The following is a 20,851-nucleotide window of genomic DNA, read 5'->3' on the forward strand; positions in this document are numbered from 1 at the left end:
AATAAACAACAATGATAATAATAATTAACTTTATTATCATCATCATATTATTATTATTATTATTATTGTAGTAATAATAATAATTAACAACAACAGCAATATTAATAGTAATAATAAAAATCAACAGCTATTATAATTATTTAGATTTTTAGTTTATTAATATTATCATCATTTTGCTTTTTTGTAATAATAATAATAAACAACAATGATAATAGTAATTATTATTATTATTATTATTATTATTATCATCATCATCATCATCATCATCATTTAGCTTTTTACTGTAACATGCCTTCCTAATTATTAATAAAATATTGCCATTCATTTTTTACAATATTATTATTGTATTAATAATAATAATAATTTACAACAATTATAATAATAATAATTATTATTACTATTGTTATAATCATCATGTTGCTTTTTACTAAAATATTCCTCCCTAATTATAAACAAAGCATTGCCGTTCATTTTTTACTATTATTATTATTATCGTAGAAATATTATAGAGTAAAATAAATAATAGAGAATTAAAAAGGTGCAAAAAATCATTTATAAATATTCAGAATTAAACAGATTTTAACATTTGTACCCAAAACCAAACCCAACAAATCCTGAGAAGCTTGTGAGAATCCAGAGCAAACATTTTCTGGTGGTCTTTAATTTGATTTTCATAGCTCGTGTTCTAATCTACGTCATGTTTTTCTTCTGTTGGAGCAGTGTTTTAAATATCACGCCGTGCCTTATGATAACCAATGCAGAATTATGAGAATGTCAAATAATGCATGAAAGGATAAAACAAGTCACATTTCCTCAGACTTTAAAGGGAAAAACACAAGACATCGAAGAGCAAAGTGTTTTATGCAAATGCTGTTGACACTTGTTGGATATTAAAGTGAAGGCAGCTTTGTTTTATCATGTCTGTGGTGTGACTGAACCTAATATGCAACTAAAAGTCAAAACACTGTGGCTAGAGAAGCACTCTTCAAGCATCAGCATCAGCCAATGAAGTGAGAGGGGGCGGGGCTGTGTGTTTAGCTGACCAATGAGAGATTTAGGGAACCTTTGATTTACCATCTCCTGATTGGAGGAAAGTTCTTACCCCAGGTGGAGGAGTTCAAGTATCTTGAGGTTTTGTTCACGAGTGAGGGAAGGATGGAGCGTGAGATTGACAGGCGGATTGGTGCAGCAGTAGTGCGGTTGATGTACCGGTCCATTGTGGTAGAGAAGGAGCTGAGCTGAAAGGCAAAGCTCTCGATTTACCGGTCAATCTACATTCCTACTCTCACCTATGGTCATGAGCTTTGGGTCATGACTGAAAGGACAAGATCTCGGATACAAGCAGCCGAAATGAGTTTCCTTAGCAGTGTGGCAGGGCGCACTCTTATGGATAGGGTGAGGAGCTCTGACACCCGGGAGGAGCTCAGAGTAGAGACGCTGCTCCTCCACATCCAGAGAAGTCAGCTGAGGTGGCTCGGCATCTGTTTCGGATGCCTCCTGGACGCCTACCTAGGGAGGTGTTCCAAGCATGTCCCACCAGGAGGAGGCCTCGGTAAAGACCCAGGACACGCTGAAGGGACTATGTCTCTCGGCTGGCCTGGGAATGCCTAGGGATCCCCCCCGGAGGAGCTGAGGGAAGTGTCTGGGGAGAGGGAAGTCTGGAGTTCTCTCCTAAGACTGCTGCCCCTGCGACTCGACCCCGCATAAAAATGACATCACGTAAAAGCTGTGTAATCATATGCATATATCAGGTGTAATCTTCAGGTGTGATTTCCACATGAGGGTGACCGTTAAACTCCTCCGCTTCCTCTGCTGTTTGTTGGTGATTTAGTGCTTCATGCTGGTTGGATTCGCACTGCTTCATATATTACTGCATGATGGTACTCCTGAAATGGGTGTGCTAGTTTGTTTTGAATGGTGACTTAAATATAGAGACACTACCTGACTAAAGTCTTGTCACCTGTTCAAGTTTTAGGAGCAACAAATAATAACTGGACTTCTAGTTGATTATTTGGTATCAGAAGTGGCTCATATGAAAGGTAAAGGCCTCTAGATTTTGCTTATTTGAGCACAATATGATCATGTCTTGATTATTAATGATTTCATTTGGACAGTAAGCTCTGAATTTGCTTAGACAAAGGTCTTGTCACAGAACCGAAATAATCCTTCATCTTACCCCAGACGTGCTCAATAATGTTCATATCTGGTGACTGGTCTGGCCAATCCTGGAGCAGCTTCACATTCTTTGCTTTCAGGATCTTTGATGTGGATCAAAGCGTCTAAAATGAAAGCACTCTTGAAAGTTCCACAAAAATAGTTTATTTCCATATAAATAACAGCAGATACACGGCATTTATAATAAATTAGACAATAATAAAACAAAAAAGGCAAATATCGCTCTGTAGCTGGACAATGTACTGCGACTATTTGTGCTGCCGAGAGTTTAAGAACCAAAATCCCAAATCTAGACTGACGAAATAAAACCTGCTGAATACAAAACATGAGAGTTGATATATGAGTGGTGCTAAAAAACAGTGATCGTATCTGAACTATCGCCGACACTGTATCCAGTGATAATCTCCAGGAATGTCATCAATATCAATACAATAAATAGTGAAAGGTTGTGTTTGGGTGAGAGCGAGAGTGATATTAAGCTCTCGGCGTCAAGTGCAGTTTAGCTGCCGAACAGGATTACAACAAATCCAACAGTTTCAATGCAAAATATAAACTTTCTGGCAAATTCTGATGGTATTTTTACTATCAGAATTCAGTTTACATTGCAAAACTTTAAAAAACAAAGCAAATTATAAACTTTCTGGCAAATTCTGACAATTTTTTCCCCCTCAGAATTCAGTTTACATTGGAAATCTTAAAAAAACAAAGCAAATTATAAACTTTCTGGCAAATTCTGATTGTATTTTTACTATCAGAATTCAGTGTTTACATTGCAAAACTTTAAATAACAAAGCAAAATATAAAGTTTCTGGCAAATTCTCAGTTTTTTCCCCTCAGAATTCAGTTTACATTGCAATACCTAAAAAAACAAAGCAAAATATAAAGTTTCTAGCATATTCTCAGACTTTTTCCCCCTCAAAATTCAGTTTACGCCGCAAAACTTAAAAAAAAAAAAAAAAAGGACAAAGAAAACCATCATTTATCTGGTTAATTCTGACTTTTTTCCCCTCAGAATTCAGTGTTTATATTGCAAAACATAAACTGTATGGCATATTTGACTTTCCTGTCCTCTTGCTTTAAGCTCTCTAAATATTGCATATTTTATTATTGATTGCGAGTTTATAACTCTCACAGGTCTTGGCTTGATTTCTCTTAATCCTGAGTTCATCCTGACTTTGTTTTTCTTCTCAGTTCTGATATAAATTCTGAAAGAAATCCTACTTTCACACTTTACAACAAGACTCCATTAGTTCATGTATTCACTAATAATAAACAATACTTGTACAGCATTTATTAATCATAGTTCGACGTTTACTAATGCATTATTAACATCCAAACTCATGCTTGTCAACGTTAACATGAACAACTGTATTTCCCTGAACGGGGACCCTATTATGCCCCTTTTTAAAAGATGTAATGCAAGTCCCTAGAGTGTGTGTGAAGTTTCAGCTTGAAATACTCACAGATAATGTTGGATAACTCTCTGAAACTAGCCCATTAAGGCTTTAATCGTAATTGTGCTGTTTTGGTGACTGTCGCTTTAAATTCAAATGAGATTGTGCTCTTTTTAAAAGAGGGCGGAGCTATGAATGCCTGTGTGTCAGCATAGTGGCAGATTCAAAAATGAGACTAACCTCCTATGCTAATGAGGGAGAGGCGGTCACTAGTGGGCGGGGCTTATTTCCTCTGATGACACATACAAAGGGAGAATGCCAATCAGCAGACTGTTTTAATCAAAGTCTGATTATAAAAATATAGATATTAATACATGTTTATCATTAAAGGCTGTTATATTCACAGATTGTTTCCACACAACTGTGTTTAAACGTCTTATAAAAGTGACGTTTGCATAATAGCTCCCTTTAATGTCGTCAATGATGAATAAATACTGTATTGAAAGTATTGTTGTGTATTAGTAAATACATGAACAAACACTCTAATGGCTAATGGACAGACGGCTGCTTCTCACTCAGGGCTGCTGTTTATGCTAATGAGGGAGAGGTGGTCACTAGTGGGCGGGGCTTTCCCCCTTCTGATGACACATACAAAGGGAGAATGTCAATCAGAGTGTTTCTGCAGACTGTTTATATCAAGTCTGATCATAAAAAACATTGAATTAATACATGTTTATCATTAAAGGCTGTTATATTCACAGATTGTTTCCACACAACTGTGTTTAAACGTCTTATAAAAGTGACGTTTGCATAATAACTCCCTTTAAATGTTATTGATTATGAATAAACACTGTAATAAATGTTTTGTTCTTGTTCGTAAATGCATAAACTAATGCAGCCGTATAGTAAAGTGTAAAAACCCAGAGAATTTCAAGCCAGCAGGTTGATCTGCTGAGCACAAACAGCTGAGGTCACAATTATTCGCCCTCCTGTGAATTCTTTTAATTATTTCGCAAAAGCAAGTATTTCCTATAATGTTTTATCTTCTGGAGAAAGTCTTATTTGATTTATTTGGGCTAGAATAAAGGCAGTTTTAATTTTTTAAACACCATTTTAAGGTCAATATTATTCGCCCCTTTAAGCTATATTACTTTTGGATTGTCTTCAGAATAAACCACTGTTATACAATGACTTGCCTAATTACCCTAACTTTACCCTAATTACCCTAGTGAAGCCTTTAAATGTCACTTTAAGCTGTATAGAAGTGTCTTGAAGAATATCTAGTCTAATATTATGAGCTGTCATTATGGCAAAGATAAAAAAAAATCAGTTATTAGAGATGAGTTGTTAACACTATTATGATTAGAAATGTGTTCTCTTCATTAAACAGAAATTTGGGGGGGAAAAAAATCCAGAAGGGGGGCGAATAATTCTGCCTTGAACTGTAAGTGCTGTTCCTCTAGCTCTTGGCCTCCAGCATCTCCAGGAAGAGTTTGTGCATGGGCACGTGTCCGTCAGTGTGCAGGCGTCTGAAGCAGCGGACGCTTCTGTTAGCCGTCTGCCGGAGCAGCGGCAGCGTCATCAGCATCCGGCCGGCGCGGTGGGCTTCAGACGGATGTTGACTGATCTCGAACTCCTGCAGGGCTTCATGCAGAGCGTCCTGGAAACACTGCACCGCTTCTGCTCCCTCCACATTCTCTGCATCTGCAAGCAAACATCTGTAAGGTCAGATCAGCCTAAAGGAGGCCTATCATGCATCTTTTATAATGTATAAAACGAGCCTCTGATGCCTCTAGAGCAGGGATTCTCAACCAGTGCGCCTCAGCGATCCTGCAGGGGGGCCATGAGAGAGCTTAAAATGAACTCTTAAAATCATAATATATAATATTTTTGGATTTGGTTATTAATAAGCTCTATTAAAACGATGGAAGTAATGCACTTTCCCCGGTTCTCTGATTGATTACTTCAGACTCGGTGCAGAAACAGCCTCATGATGGCGTCTGCAGCTGCACGTCAGTCTGTTCATTCACATGTATTTTTGTGTGGACTGTTTAATACAGTGGTTCTCAAACTTTTTTCACCAAGTACCACCTCAGAAAGATATTGCCGGAGTGAAAAAGGTTGAGAACCCCTGCTCTAGAGTGTGTGTGTGTGTGTGTGTGTGTGTGTGTGTGTGTGTGGGGTTTCAGCTCAAAATATAACCCTGCTAATGACTCTTTTAGGGCCTACTCACACTATGCCATCCGTACCATGCCCAGGCCCGTTTCCCGGATCGTTTGAGAAGTGTGAGTGCTCTGAACCGGGCTCAGGCATGGTTCACTTTGCCGCCCCTGGCCCTATATGACTAGAGAAATCTCCACTGTGCTGCTGAGTGTGAGAGCACTTCCCACTGAACAGCGCAGCAGCGATGACGTAAGCGTGCCGAGGCCCGTTTGTGGTGTGAGTGCGGGCTGTCGGGGGAGACAGGAGGGGGGACAAGTGTGCTTTGGACTGGTTTGAGGCAACTGTACCTACCGTGAGTACGGCCTTAGTCTTTAATCCTAATTGTGGTGTTTCGGTGACTGTCGCTTTAAATTCAAATGAGATAGTGCTCTTTTCAAAAGAGGGCGGAGCTATGAATGCCAATGAGTCAGCATAGTTTCAAAAACAAATCACGGGGAGAACATGCAAACTCCACACAGAAATGCCAACTGACCAAGCTGGAGCTCGCACCAGTGACCTTCTTGCTTGTAAGACGACAGTGCTAACCACTGAGCCACTGTGTCACCCCCTAATACAGTTTTAGCAGAAATAAAACCTTAATATGACCTATATCTGGAATATAACTGCCATGAAAATTCCTACAGAAGCTGTTAAACGCAAACAAACTTACTCTCAACACCTTTATGAGTTTCTTTCTTTTGAACGCCAAAGAAGATAGTTTGAAGAATGCTGAAAACCTGTAACCACTGACTTTCATAGTAGGGAAAGCAAATACAATGGAAGCCAATGGTTACCAGCTTTCTGCAAAACACATCTGTTTGTGTTCTGACATTTGGATCAAGTGAAGTGATTAAATTGTCATTTTTGGGTGAACTACCCCTTTAAACACTCAGCTATGTTCACTTTAACCCATTGTTGCTGTCTAATGGAGTAAAGAAGCGTAAAAAACAATGACGTAAGCGTGCCGAGGCCCGTTTGTGGTGTGAGTGCGGGCCGTTGGGGGAGACAGGAGGGGGGACAAGTGTGCTTTGGCCCGGTTCGAGGCAACTGTACCTACTGTGAGTACGGCCTTGATCTTTGATCCTAATTTTGGTGTTTCGGTGACTGTCGCTTTAAATTCAAATGAGATTGTGCTCTTTTCAAAAGAGGGCGGAGCTATGAATGCCAATGAGTCAGCATAGTTTCAAAAACAAGGGGAGAACATGCAAACTCCACACAGAAATGCCAACTGACCCAGCTGGAGCTCGCACCAGTGACCTTCTTGCTTGTAAGACGACAGTGCTAACCACTGAGCCACTGTGTCACCCCCTAATACAGTTTTAGCAGAAATAAAACCTTAATATGACCTATATCTGGAATATAACTGCCATGAAAATTCCTACAGAAGCTGTTAAACACAAACAAACTTACTCTCAACACCAAAGAGTTTCTTTCTTTTGAACGCCAAAGAAGATAGTTTGAAGAATGCTGAAAACCTGTAACCACTGACTTTCATAGTAGGGAAAGCAAATACAATGGAAGCCAATGGTTACCAGCTTTCTGCAAAACACATCTGTTTGTGTTCTGACATTTGGATCAAGTGAAGTGATTAAATTGTCATTTTTGGGTGAACTACCCCTTTAAACACTCAGCTATGTTCACTTTAACCCATTGTTGCTGTCTAATGGAGTAAAGAAGCGTAAAAAACAATGGCTTCTCGGTGCTGTCTGACTCTGAAGCGCCCTGCGGTCAGATGCATGCTGGGAGACGGAGCTAATGGTTTGGCGGATGGATTTATTGATCTGTGCTCTGCGCTGCTCTCTCCTTATTGATTGCTTTTGTTTTGTTCTTGGCCAGTGAGACAGAGACTGAACATGAGGACTACAATGAAGTCAAGTTCACTTCCTTTACACTGCACAGACATCGTTTACTGCGGTTGAAGGCAGAATTATGAACCCTCCTGTATATTTTCCTCTAACTTCTGTTTAGTTGAGGGCATAATATCTTCCCCAATTTCTGTTTAACGGAGAGGAGAAATAAACAGGAGTGCTAATAATTCTGCCTTCACCTGTGTGTGCTTTATTAGTAAATGAACGCGAGTGTACCAGAGTTTGCGAGAGCCATGGCTTTGAGGATGATGAACTCCTCCTGCTTGAGGCTCATCTGCTGGTATCTGCAGGTCAGGTGTCTGAGAGCCGTGTAGAGATCGTGAAGGCCAGCCGCTTGACTCTGACTCTCGTTCAGACGCAGATTCTCCGCAAACTGAAGCTCTTCTGCTAAGGCCTGAGACCTCCAGGCCACGTTCAGCAGCAGAGTCTCCATCCAGCCGCTCTGAAGGAGAGCCATCTGATCCAGCAGAGACAGCGCGCAGAAACCTGACGGGAGAAACAGTTCGCTTGCTTTCAGTCGGTGTCTGAGAGAGAGTGTATGGGGGTTTCCTAATACTGGGTTGCAGCTAGAAGGGCATCAGCTGAGTAAAACATGTGCTGGATAAGTTGGTGGTTCATTCCGCTGTGGCGACCCCTGATGGTTTTCTCAGCTCTGTCAGTGGGTGTGTATCTGTACTGTACCTGGTATGTGTTTTGCCCATCCGATCATCACCAGCAGCTCTCGGTTCAGAAGGTCACATAAGGTCATGAGGGTCTTAAGGTCACTGTCTGGGGTCGAGGAGTCAGGAGCCGCTCGCAGAGGAGTCACTTCACATAGCAGCAGCTCACAGATCAGCCTGTTCCCTGAAAAACACGAACACTGAATCACACTCAGTCTTCCGTTCAATCGTTTAGGGATAATGTAGATCCAGGAGGTTCGGGCACACCTCTTCCAACTGGACCAGGGCTGGCTAACTGAACCGTGCCTGAGCCCGATTGAGAGCATTCACACTTCTCAAATGATCCGGGAAAAAGACCTGGGATTCGGATAGCATAGTGTGGGTACGCCCTAAGACTGAAGGGTTTATTCTGTGAAAACAACCTCCTGGATGTACTTTATCCCACTTATTATAAAACTACTTGCCACAGAGCAAACAAATTAGCCATAAACTTTACTCTGAGTCGTAACAGTTTATTAATTCTTTATATAAACACAAAGCTGGCAGAAACAAAACCTGCTGAATGGAGTATACACTAACCTATGTATTATTTAGACATTAAATGGTGCTAACCAGTCAAAATGGCAGGCTACCGGAAAAACGAGAACTCGTTGAATGGAGTGTACTCTAACCTGCGCATTATTCAGACACTAAATCCTGCTAAACAGTCAAAAATGCAAAGCTGACGATAAATGAAACTGAGTGAATGGAGTATACACTAACCTGCGCATTATTCAGACACAAGATGACGCCAAACAGTCAAAAACACAAAGCTAATTAAAAAACGAAATCGGTTGAATGGAGTATACACTAACCTGCGCATTATTCAGACACTAAATCCTGCTAAACAGTCAAAAATGCTAAGCTGACGATAAATGAAACTGAGTATATGGAGTATACACTAACCTGCACATTATTCAGACACAAGGTGGCGCCAAATAGTCAAAAACACAAAGCTAACAGAAACTAAAGCAGCTGATGGAGTATACACTAACCTGCACATTATTCAGACACAAGATGGCGCCAAACAGTCAAAAACACAAAGCTAAAATGATGTTTGCATGTTCAACCGGGTTATAAGTGTGTGTGTGTGTGTGTGTGTGTGTGTGTGTGTGTGTGTGTGTGTGTGTGTGCACTGAGAGACTCACGGATGGGCTTGTTTGCGTGTGTGTATGCTGTTTTGCTGAACACAGACAGTGTTGAATCCACTCTCCGCTTGTATTTCTGTCGGCCCCCTCGCACCCGGTCCATGCGAACTCCTGAACACACACACACACACATTACATCACTACATAAATATAAAATGCTTTACATTTTTTATACTCACAATATATTTTAAATCCTTTTTATTAAATTCAATTTTAATTCATATTGTGAATCAATGAAATATTTATTTCTTTTTAAAGTAAAAGTTAATTGGAAATAATAAAAAATTCATCTGAACAGAATATTATTATTAATATTTTTACATGCTGTATAGCACAATTTATGCGATTTAGCACGAATTAATTATTATATTTTATTAGTAATTAGATTTGATACATATTCAGAGATTATTACAACAATACATTATGTCATAAGCTTATAAGAATACAATATATAGGAATAATATATACAGGATATGAATAATTTCTGGATTAGATAGAGGTTTTTGCATCTAAACTCTTAATTTGTTAAATGTTGCCAACATTAATTAATAAAAATAAAATGTTTCATTAATATTTTTAAATTTTTAAAGCTAAATAATTAATAATACAATCTATATGATTGTATTATTAATTATTTAGCTTTAAAAAATATTAAAATAATTAAAATACTTTCCAAAAGTTTTAGTTACTAATGTTAACTTAAGTGTACATTTTTAAACTCAAATTTTATAATAAAATGATTTAAAGGGGCAGGTTTACATCAACCACCAATGAACCATTGTATTGTTATTAATTAATCTTGGCAACATTTAACTAATTAAGAGTTTAGAAGCAAAAACCTCTAAGAGCCGTGTAATATTTTCTTCTAAAATTAGCATTTTTCTCCGACTTCTGTGTGTAGGCTCAGTAATTTTACTTTTATGGTGACGAATAAGTTATTTACATTAGGTTTAAAGTGAAATAAGTAAACATAGAGATTGTAGGCTGACAAACATAGTCATTTTAGGAGAACATTTCAGATGGCATTTACAGGTTTTTGCATCTGAACTCTTCGAATACTCTAAAGCTTAAATACTGTATATCTTTATATATATATATATATATATATATATATATATATATATAATGTGCAGATCTGACTGAAAGTATTTTGTGCAGCTAATATCGTGACTATTATATAAAAATAAAAAGCATCTTCACTAGCGGTGTCTTTTGTTTTAATCTCACTGCTGGCATGTTTTTTATCTAGTCATGCAGCACAAATAAGTCAGCCAATCAGAGGTCAGGTAATGCTGTTAATGTTGTGTTTTTCTGACCCTCTCTCATCATGCCGGCCCGCAGACACTTCTGAAATCGACAGGCCTGACAGGACTTTCTCCTCCTCTTGGTGATTTCACAGTCATTGACCACAGGACAGCTGTACTCGATGTTCCCTGAAAACACAACAGCACACACACACATCAGTTACACTGCTATTACAGACGAACACATTCACATTTAACCATCAGCAGATGGTTTTATCTAAAGCAACTCACAAAAATTAGGCAGATAGAAGTAAAGAACACATGAAAAGAACTAAATATGTAAATAATAGAACCGGCCACTTTATTAGGCACACCTTACTAGAAGTAGTTGGACCCCTTTTGCCTTCAGAACTGCCTTAATCCTTCATGGTGTAGATTCAACAAGCTACTGGAAATATTCCTCAGAGATTTTGCTCCATATTGTCATGATAGCATCACACAGTTGCTGCAGATTTGTCGGCTGCACATCCATGATGCCAATCTCCCGTTCCACCACATCCCAAAGCTGCTCTATTGGATTGAGTTCTGGTGACTGTGGAGGCCATTTGAGTACAGTGAACTCATTGTCATGTTCAAGAAACCAGTCTGAGATGATTGAGCTTTATGACATGCTGTGTTATCCTGCTGGAAGTAGCCATCAGAAGATGGAGACACTGTGCTCATAAAGGGATGGACATGATCAGCAGCAATACTCAGGTAGGCTGTGGCGTTGATGCTCAATTGGTACTAATGGACCCAAAGTGTGCCAAGAAAACATGCCTCACACCATTACACCATCACCAGCAGCCTGAACCGCTGATACAAGGCAGGATGGATCCATGCTTTCATGTTGTTGAGGCCAAATTCTGAGCATGCCTAAATCAGCTGGACTTGTGTACCTAATAAAGTGGCCAGTATATATACAGGGTGGGCCATTTATATGGATACACCTTAAAGAAATGGGAATAGTTGGTGGTATTAAAGTCCTGTGTGTGGCACATTAGTATATGTGAGGGGGCTTGTAAATAACTCATGAAAGGATAAAGTTAAATTTAAAACAAAGCACTCCATTGTTTTCTTGGGAAATTCCCAATAAGTTTATTAGGATGTATCCATATAAATGGCCCACAATGTGTGTATGTATGTATATATATATATGTATATATATATATATATATATATATATATATATATATATATATATATATATATATATATATATATATATATACTGTACATATACACATTTTTTTTATAAATCTTATAACACAAAGACATTTAAACTATACTTGTGAGTTGACATTTTATTAAAAATTAATTTTACCTATAAGCGTTTCCAAACTAGTATGCATTTATATTGTTTCTTTGTTAAACACCAAAGATGTTTAGAAAAATGTTGGAAACCAGCAGCCACTGACAACAATAGTGAAAAACAGCTACTGGAACATTCTTCAAAATATCTTCTTTTTTTGTTCAACAGAAGACAGAAACTCAAACAGGTTTCAGACGTTGTCATTGTTTGGATGAGTGATCAAACGATGTAAAGGATATTATTAATAACCCATCATAATCTTCCTCTCTGGTCAGCGAGTTCCAGCCAGCGCCACATTTGTTTAATCAAACATAAAGTCCAATATTTCCCCGCTCCACAAGCTGAGCTTTCACACAGAAATCCATAGGCGTGCAGACAGAGCCGGCTTATTGATTGACTGTAATAATGACGGCGGCGAGAGGAAGAAAGTTTGGCTTCTCCCAGAGGCGACTCTATTGACGATCTGCAGCACACATTACAGCCAATCCTGCACGCTTTTTCCATTTCCACTCTGATCAATACATCTCTCTAAAACACCACGCTTGACAAGACTCTGAGGGACCATTGTGGGATTCAACTCTTTATCCCTATATTGATATGTTGTTAACACTCACACACACACACACACACACACACACACACACACACACACACACACACACACACACACACACGTGTCTACCCAAGACAAAAACTGAATTATTTTACTGAGTATAGTATAATTATACTATATAAAGTATATTATCTATATTTAGTGTAGTAGAATTAAGTATTACATGTGTATTGTCTGAAGCTAGATAATAGGTGTAAACATTTTCATTAGGCCGTAATTAGCTTTCGCAATACATCACAAAAATACATCACAAAAATTGAGTAGCTTGTGTGATATTGTTATAAATATTTATTTAATAATCTAATATGTATTTAATATTTTTATATGTACAAGTTGTGTAGCTTATGTGATATTATTATAATTTTTATGTAATCATAATAATATATGTAAAAACTTGTGTAGCTTACAGTATGTGATATTATTAGATTTATTTATTTAATACTTTATTATTAATTTAATATTATTATATGTAAAAATGTGTAGCTTTTGTAAAATTATTTATAATTATTTAATTTATATTTAATATTATTATTTGTAAAAATGTGAAGCTTATGTAAAATTGTTATAATTATTTAATTTATATTGATTTAATATTATTATATGTAAAAATGTGTGTAGCTTATGTAATGTTATGTAACATTTAATTTAATAATTTAATATTTAGTATTATTTGTTTAACATTATTCTATGCAAAAGTGTGTAATACATTTATGAGTGCTCATTTTTTAATATATCCTGCATACAATAATATTTATAAATTACATTTTATTATGAAAATATAAATTTGCATGATCTACAAATTTTGATCAGCACAAAAAAAATAAAAGCAAATTATTTTATATTATCAGTGCCATTTGTGTATTCTTTAAGTAAAAACACATTTATTTTATTATTTTTTTATATCAATATCTCCTAAAATAAAAAAACATTATAAATATAATAATTTAAAATTATATATTATAATAATACAAATATTTCCCCCTACATACTTTCCATGCAAAGTTAGTCTTCATTGACAACATTGAAAGCTCAGATCCTTGCATTTTAACCTGGAGTTATGCCAGCATTATCCTAAACATCTGAACCCAAGACTAAACAAATGTATTGACGGATTCCTCTGAGGTGTTTTGACTGAAGCTGCACACTGAGTCTTCACACACTAATCAATGGCAGACAGCTAGTTAACTCGTGTATTATTGATTACTCGTTCATTAACAGCACTGCAGCTTTCAGATGAACCAGAAACCCCTCACAGACTCACATTATTAACATCAGCCTGCTTTACTGATACCATCATTCGATCATCAAGTCCATGCAGATTCATATAAGAGACTGACTCTGTTATTAATGTATTCAGGCTTCCCACTTTAAGCTAAATATGACATTGCTTGACTTACACTGACCTAAAGCTGAATTCCCATGACCTATAATGAACAATAAATGCAGCAGTTGTGCTTTGTATAATATTAAAATGGTTTTAAGTTGAATATCATTTTGCAGGACTTTAATTGCCTCTATTAAAACAACAATGAACAATATACCTCAGATTTAGGGGGAGTAAAATCGGAGATTGGTGTTGTACGCATGGCTGTGAAGTGCTTCCATGTTTGATAGCTTGATAGTAACTGTACAAATTAATTTTTTTCTGTCGCAATCTTCTGTATTATTATTCTAATTATTTATTCATTCATTCATTTTCTTGACGGCTTAGTCCCTTTATTAATCCAGGGTCGCCACAGCGGAATGAACCGCCAACTTCTCCAGCAAGTTTTTAAGCAGCGGATGCCCTTCCAGCCGCAACCCATCTCTGAGAAATAATTATTTATTTAATAACTTAATATTTATTTAACATTCATTCATTTTCCTTCAGCTTAATCCGTTTATTCATCAGGGGTAGCCACAGCGGAATGAACCGCCAACTTCTCCAGCAAGTTTTTACGCAGCGGATGCCCTTCCAGCCGCAACCCATCTCTGAGAAATAATTATTTATTTAATAACTTGATATTTATTTAACATTCATTAATTTACCTTCAGCTTAATCCGTTTATTCATCAGGGGTCGCCACAGCGGAATGAACCGCCAACTTATCCAGCATTTGTTTTACACAGCTGATGCCCTTCCAGCTGCAACCCAGTGCTGGGAGATTATTTAACATTATTATATGTGAAAATGTGTGTAGTTTATGTAATATTATTATAATTCCCATGACCTATAATTAACAAAAAAGCCAGCACCTGAGCTTTGTATAATATTAAATTGGTTTTAACTTGAATATAATTTTGCAATAGCTACTATAAGAACAACAATAGACAATTTACCTCAGTTTTCAGAGGGGAAATCTGAGATTCGCGGTGTATGTATGGCTGAAGTGCTTCCATGTTTGAACGTTGTTAACAGACAATAAATCAATTTAAATCAATTAATAACAAAAACTTTGATAGTCATCGGCTGCTATTATGCATTGCTTTGCCTATTTAGAAACAATAGGCCTATTTACTTCTCTGAAATTATATAATTAAGGAGAAAATTTACATGTGTGAAAACTAACTCAGTGGCTAATTTGTGGCTAACTCAGTGGCTAATTTGTGGCTAACTCAGTGGCTAATTTGTGGCTAACTCAGTGGCTAATTTGATTATTCGGTCTCACTTCAAAACAACATTAGCACTATATTTAATTGACTATTAAAGATTTTGTAGCTACTTTGATAGTCATTGACTGCTAATTATATAATAAAAATATATTGTATTATTGTGCGATATATATAACACCCCAATAGGCTATCAATATTGGGTCTAAAATATTGACTGTTAACAATCTTGTAGCTAAACATAGCAAACTTAGTCAATGGCTGCTGTATTTAGAGTTAGCTACAACACCTTTCTTAATTAACATCATTGTGCGAATATAAAACCCCCAATAATAATACATGAATGCTTTCTTAAATGTTTACCTTGAATGGTTCTTTTGAAGAAGGCTTTGCAGGCTTCGCAGGACGCCACTCCGTAGTGATACCCGGACGCGAAGTCTCCGCACACCAGACACAAGCGCTTGGGCCCCGGGTTCAGCGACGGGATGTAGTCGCTAATGAGCGCGTGCTCCGGGTGTCCCGCAGGGTGGAAGAGAACCGGAGCACTGCTGCTGGAGATGGAGCTGGAGCTCACAGGAGAGTCCGGATTTAGAGACGGGTTTCTGGAAAACACACTATAGCCGCTGCTGTCTGATGTGCTACCGGGGCTGAAGGGGGTCGCGCTGCTTTCCAGGCTGAAGGAAGGGCTCAGCGGGTCGGCTTTGAGCGGCGTGTCAGTCGGGGATGGAGGGTCGTCGGAGGTGGATGCATCTAGAAGACTGAGGTAAATTTGGTTATATATTAACACATTTGTTCATTTTTGAACAGTTTTTGTATAGTATATTAACAATAATTATATAGTTTACCACCTTACTTTCTGAAGTTGCATGTATTAGCACTAATTAACACAATGTTGTTACTCTGATGGTCATTTGATGCTAATGTGATTTTTCTGAAAGTATATTATTAGAGAAAGTCCAATTGTGCGAATGTAAAGCAAAATGTACCTCAATAAGACAGAGGTGGACATATTTAATGTGTTAGTTTTATTATACCCACATATAAGGAGCCAAAATTGGGTACAATTGTTTTGTCAGTCGCTAATTAGCTATATTTCAAACACATTCAGTTATGTGGCAAGCCTAACATACTTTGTGTAATCAATTAAAACTGCATTATTATTGACCTGCAAATCAACATATATTCATGAAATACAATTTACATTTTTTTTTACTAGTGTAACCACTGTAAGTTATGCCAAAACATGCATCAATGTATACAAAACATGCATATAGAGGTTTGTTTCACTAAAGTAGGCTAAAAAGTGTGATAATTGATTGTTTTTGGCATTAATGTAACATTTATATTCCATATTTACAGTATATCATTGTTGAACTAAGGTAGTTTGGGTACTTCAACCCAATTTTGTGTAAAATGTGGACAAATCTAAGTTTTAAAACCATTTTGTATGAGCAAATTTAACCCAACATTTGAGTTTATCCATATTTTACACAATTTTAGATTAAATAACAGCATTTATACAGTGTATGGCAAGTGTAGCAAATTAATTATAGTCTAAAACAGGCAGTTAAAATTAGATTTACAACAGATAAACATCACCCAGGAATGAATTAGTGCAAACTTTAATAAAACTCTACTGATAAAATCATAGCTAATCAAAAATAAAGTGTTGCCTACATATTTGTGGTGACATATTTAACGTTCAAACAGTGCTTTGTCATTATGTCACACATCAAAAACACTTTAACACCTTAAAACTGTAAACTAAAGTCTAATTACTGGCATTTTAAGTGAAATCAAAAAGCTGTAAAAGTTAAATCCCACACAAGTTAATTGTGACTAGTGAACACTTCATCATCAGCACAATTACTATAACAAGTTAATGCAAACACAATTTCTTTACAACTTAGTTTAACCTATTTCTAGTGACGTAATGACTTGCAATTGTCATTTATTCACTTTTGGGTCACTCGTAATTAAAATTATCCTCATAATGACTGACGAGTTAATGCACAAAGCAATAGTGAATGTTGCAGAAAACTGATCTGAGATCCCACTTACTTGTGCTGGTTGAGAAAGTGGAAGTTGTCGCTCAAGCAGAAGTCCTTCAGCTCCATGTCTGTGATTGTGAAATGAGCTGATGGAGGAGTGACAGAGCTGCTGTATTATACTCATGCTCCGGGTGTGGGCGGAGTCACACTCTAATCCACATGCATGATCATTAAAACCCTATTGATGAGCTTCATAACTGACAGCACCAATCCTTAACAGCGGCGGCACAGGGAGACATACTGACCCCAGATCAGTGTGCAGACTGCAGATAAGTATACCAACAGCAGATCCTAATACTGACTGACCAGAGAACATTATACAGACTGACCCAGAGGCGTGGCAATCAGGTGGGATACGCCCCCCTCACTTTTGGAGACAGACCTTTAGAAACAGGTACTTAATAATTATAAACTTTTGGGTCTCATACAGCCCTCCCCCACACTTTTAAAATGTCCGATACACCCCTAGACTGACCCCAGATTAGTGTGCAGGCAGCAGATCAGTGTAAGACTGACCATAGCTTACTATTCACACTGATTGCAGATCATTATACAAATAGCAGATCCCAATACAGACTGACCGCAGATCAGTGTATGGACTGACCATGGAAAGGAAAAGTGTATAGACTGACCCCAGATCAGTGTATAGACTGACCATGGAAAGGCAATGTGTATAGACTGACCCCAGATCAGTGTATGGACTGGCCATGGAAAGGAAATGTGTATAGACTGACCCCAGATCAGTGTATGGACTGACCATGGAAAAGTGTATTGACTGACCCCAGATCAGTGTATAGACTGACCATGGAAAGGCAAAGTGTATAGACTGACCCCTGATCAGTGTATAGACTGACCATGGAAAGGAAAAGTGTATAGACTGACCTCAGATCAGTGTATGGACTGGCCATGAAAAAGTGTATAGACTGACCCCAGATCAGTGTATAGACTGACCCCAGATCAGTGTATGGACTGACCATGGAAAAGTGTATAGACTGACCCCAGATCAGTGTATGGACTAACCATGGAAAGGTAAAGTGTATAGACTGACCCCAGATCAGTGTATGGACTGACCACGGAAAAGGGTATAGACTGACCCCAGATCCGTTTGTAGACTGACCATGGAAAAGTGTAAAGACAGACCCCAGATCAGTGTATAGACTGACCATGGAAAAAAGTATGACCACAAATCAGTATACAGACTGCAGATGACAATACAGACTGACCACAGATCAGTAAACAGGCTGACCAGAGAAAAGTGTAGAGACTGACCGTAGATCTGTATACAGATAGCAGATCACAATACAGACTGACCGCAGATCAGTATACAGTCTGACCACAGAAAAGTGTGTAGACTGACCACAGATCAGTGAACAGGCTGACCAGAGAACAGTATAGACTGGCCATAGAAAAGTGTATAGACTAGTCCCAGATCAGTGTTTAGACTGACCACAGAAAAGTGTACAGACTGATCACAGTTCAGTACACAAACTGATTGCAGTTCAGTGTAAAGATAGACTGTAGATCAGTGTACAGACTGACCACAGATCAGTGTACAGACTGACCAGAAAACAGTGTATAGACTGACAACAGATCAGTATACAGATAGCTGATCACAATACAGACTGATTACAGATTGGTATACAGACTGACCAGAGAACAGTATACAGACTGACCATAGAAAAGTGTACAAATTGACTGTATCAAAGTACACACTGACCACAGATCAGTGAACATATTGACTGTAGATCACTATATAGACTGACCACAGATCAGTATACAGACTGACCAGAGTACAGTAGACAGAGTATAGACTATATCAAGTGTATAGACTGACCAGAGGAGTGTCCAAATTGACCACCAATCAGTTTACAGACTCGCTGTATATCACTGCACACACTGACCACAGATCAGTGTACAGACTGACTGCAGAAAATCAAGATCTCCATTCAGACTGACTGGGGATCAGTGGTTTCTTATTAACCCGCTAAACACCGGCTTTACCGTAGGTTTGCTGAAGATCGTGGATGATCGTTCTCCAGTTTGTGTGTGTCCGTCAGTCTCTACAGCAGTGTGTGTTGTGTTGTGTGTAAACAGATATAAAGACACTGCTTATCTGCGCTTGAGTGCAAACACCAACAAACCTCTCCCTGTACATCAAATCTGCCTCATTTCCGTGCGGCGGCTCGCTGTTGATGCTCAAAACAGACTCACGTTTGAGCTTCTCCACTGGAATTACTGGATCTCTGAACGCCACTACAGTCCCTCAGCAAAGATCAGCTCATTTAAGAGTGCAACACGTTTCAGTAATAGTTGGAACAGTAAAGCATTTACCATTTTGTAATGTTGCTGTTCCTTTTTACATCACTTAAAACATGTTTAGGGACTGAAGACACCAAGTGATGAAGAGTTTCAGGTGTCATTTTGCCCCATTCTTCCTGCAAAAAAGTCTTAAGGTGGGCAACAGTACGGGGTCTTCATTGTTGCATTTTTGCTCCAAAATGCTCCACAGATTCTCTATTGTAGACAGGTCGGGACTGCAGGCAGGCCAGTTAAGTTCTTGTTTCCTGCCTGCAAACAAGTCTTAAGGTGGGCAACAGTACAGTGTCTTCATTGCCGCAATTTGCACTTCAAAATGCTCCACACATTCTCTATTGTAGACAGGTCAGGACTGCAGGCAGGCCAGTCAAGTAACTGTATCCTTCCTGCCAACAAGTCTTAAGGTGGGCAACAGTACGGGGTCTTCATTGTTGCATTTTTTGCTCCAAAATGCTCCACACATTCTCTATTGTAGACAGGTCGGGACTGCAGGCAGGCCAGTCAAGTAACTGTATCCTTCCTGCAAACAAGTCTTAAGGTGGGCAACAGTAGGGCGTCTTCATTGTTGCGTTTTGCGCTTCAAAATGCTCCACAGATTCTCTATTAAAGATAACTCGGGACTACAGACAGGCCAGTTAAGTTCCTGTATCCTTCCTGCCAACAATTCTTAAGGTGGGCAACAGTACGGCGTCTTCATTGTTGTTTTGCACTTCAAAATGCTCCACACATTCTCTATTGTAGACAGGTCAGGACTGCAGGCAGGCCAGTCAAGTACCTGTTCCTTTTGCTCCACAACCAGAACTTTGTAATGGGTGCAGAATGTGGTTATCATCGTCTTGTTGAAATTATAGACTGTAAAATATGGATGTAGTATCTGTGATGTCACCCATAGGCTTCTGAAGAGCGCAAATGAAGCTATAACTAGGCGTGGCCAATCATAGGCATTTTGTTTGCGCGTCATCGCACCGACCAGAAGTTTCCACAAAAAAAAAGGCGTAGCATTTGTAAAGAATGTGTAAAAACACTGTTGTAATACATTGAGCCACTAATCATTGTTCCTATTAGGGTTGGGCGATGTTGGCCAGTTTGACATCGTACGATGTCTAATGTGAAACATCGCGATCCATGATGCCATCGTCGTAGGCGGGGAGTAAGAGTGGTTGTTGTTAAATATCAATTAATTCATAACGAATTAACTAATTG

At 38.2% G+C, this 20,851-nt stretch overlaps 1 protein-coding gene across 1 annotated transcript; it reads right to left on the minus strand.

Annotated features, from left to right (window-relative positions):
• Nucleotides 1–2,303: 2,303 nt before the first annotated feature.
• esrrd (estrogen-related receptor delta) lies at nucleotides 2,304–17,420 on the minus strand. The gene is made up of 7 exons (XM_087293589.1): nucleotides 17,343–17,420; nucleotides 15,645–16,039; nucleotides 10,802–10,918; nucleotides 9,486–9,596; nucleotides 8,321–8,482; nucleotides 7,856–8,125; nucleotides 2,304–5,273 (listed from the first exon to the last, which is right to left on the minus strand). Exons 1-7 carry the CDS (start codon nucleotides 17,396–17,398, stop codon nucleotides 5,029–5,031), a joined length of 1,356 nt encoding a protein of 451 aa, XP_087149715.1. The 5' UTR covers nucleotides 17,399–17,420; the 3' UTR covers nucleotides 2,304–5,028.
• Between the last annotated feature and the right edge of the window lie 3,431 nt (nucleotides 17,421–20,851).

This window comes from Danio rerio, chromosome 18, assembly GCF_052040795.2.
Source record: "Danio rerio strain M-AB ecotype USA chromosome 18, GRCz13ab, whole genome shotgun sequence".
Classification (NCBI taxonomy): domain Eukaryota; kingdom Metazoa; phylum Chordata; class Actinopteri; order Cypriniformes; family Danionidae; genus Danio; species Danio rerio.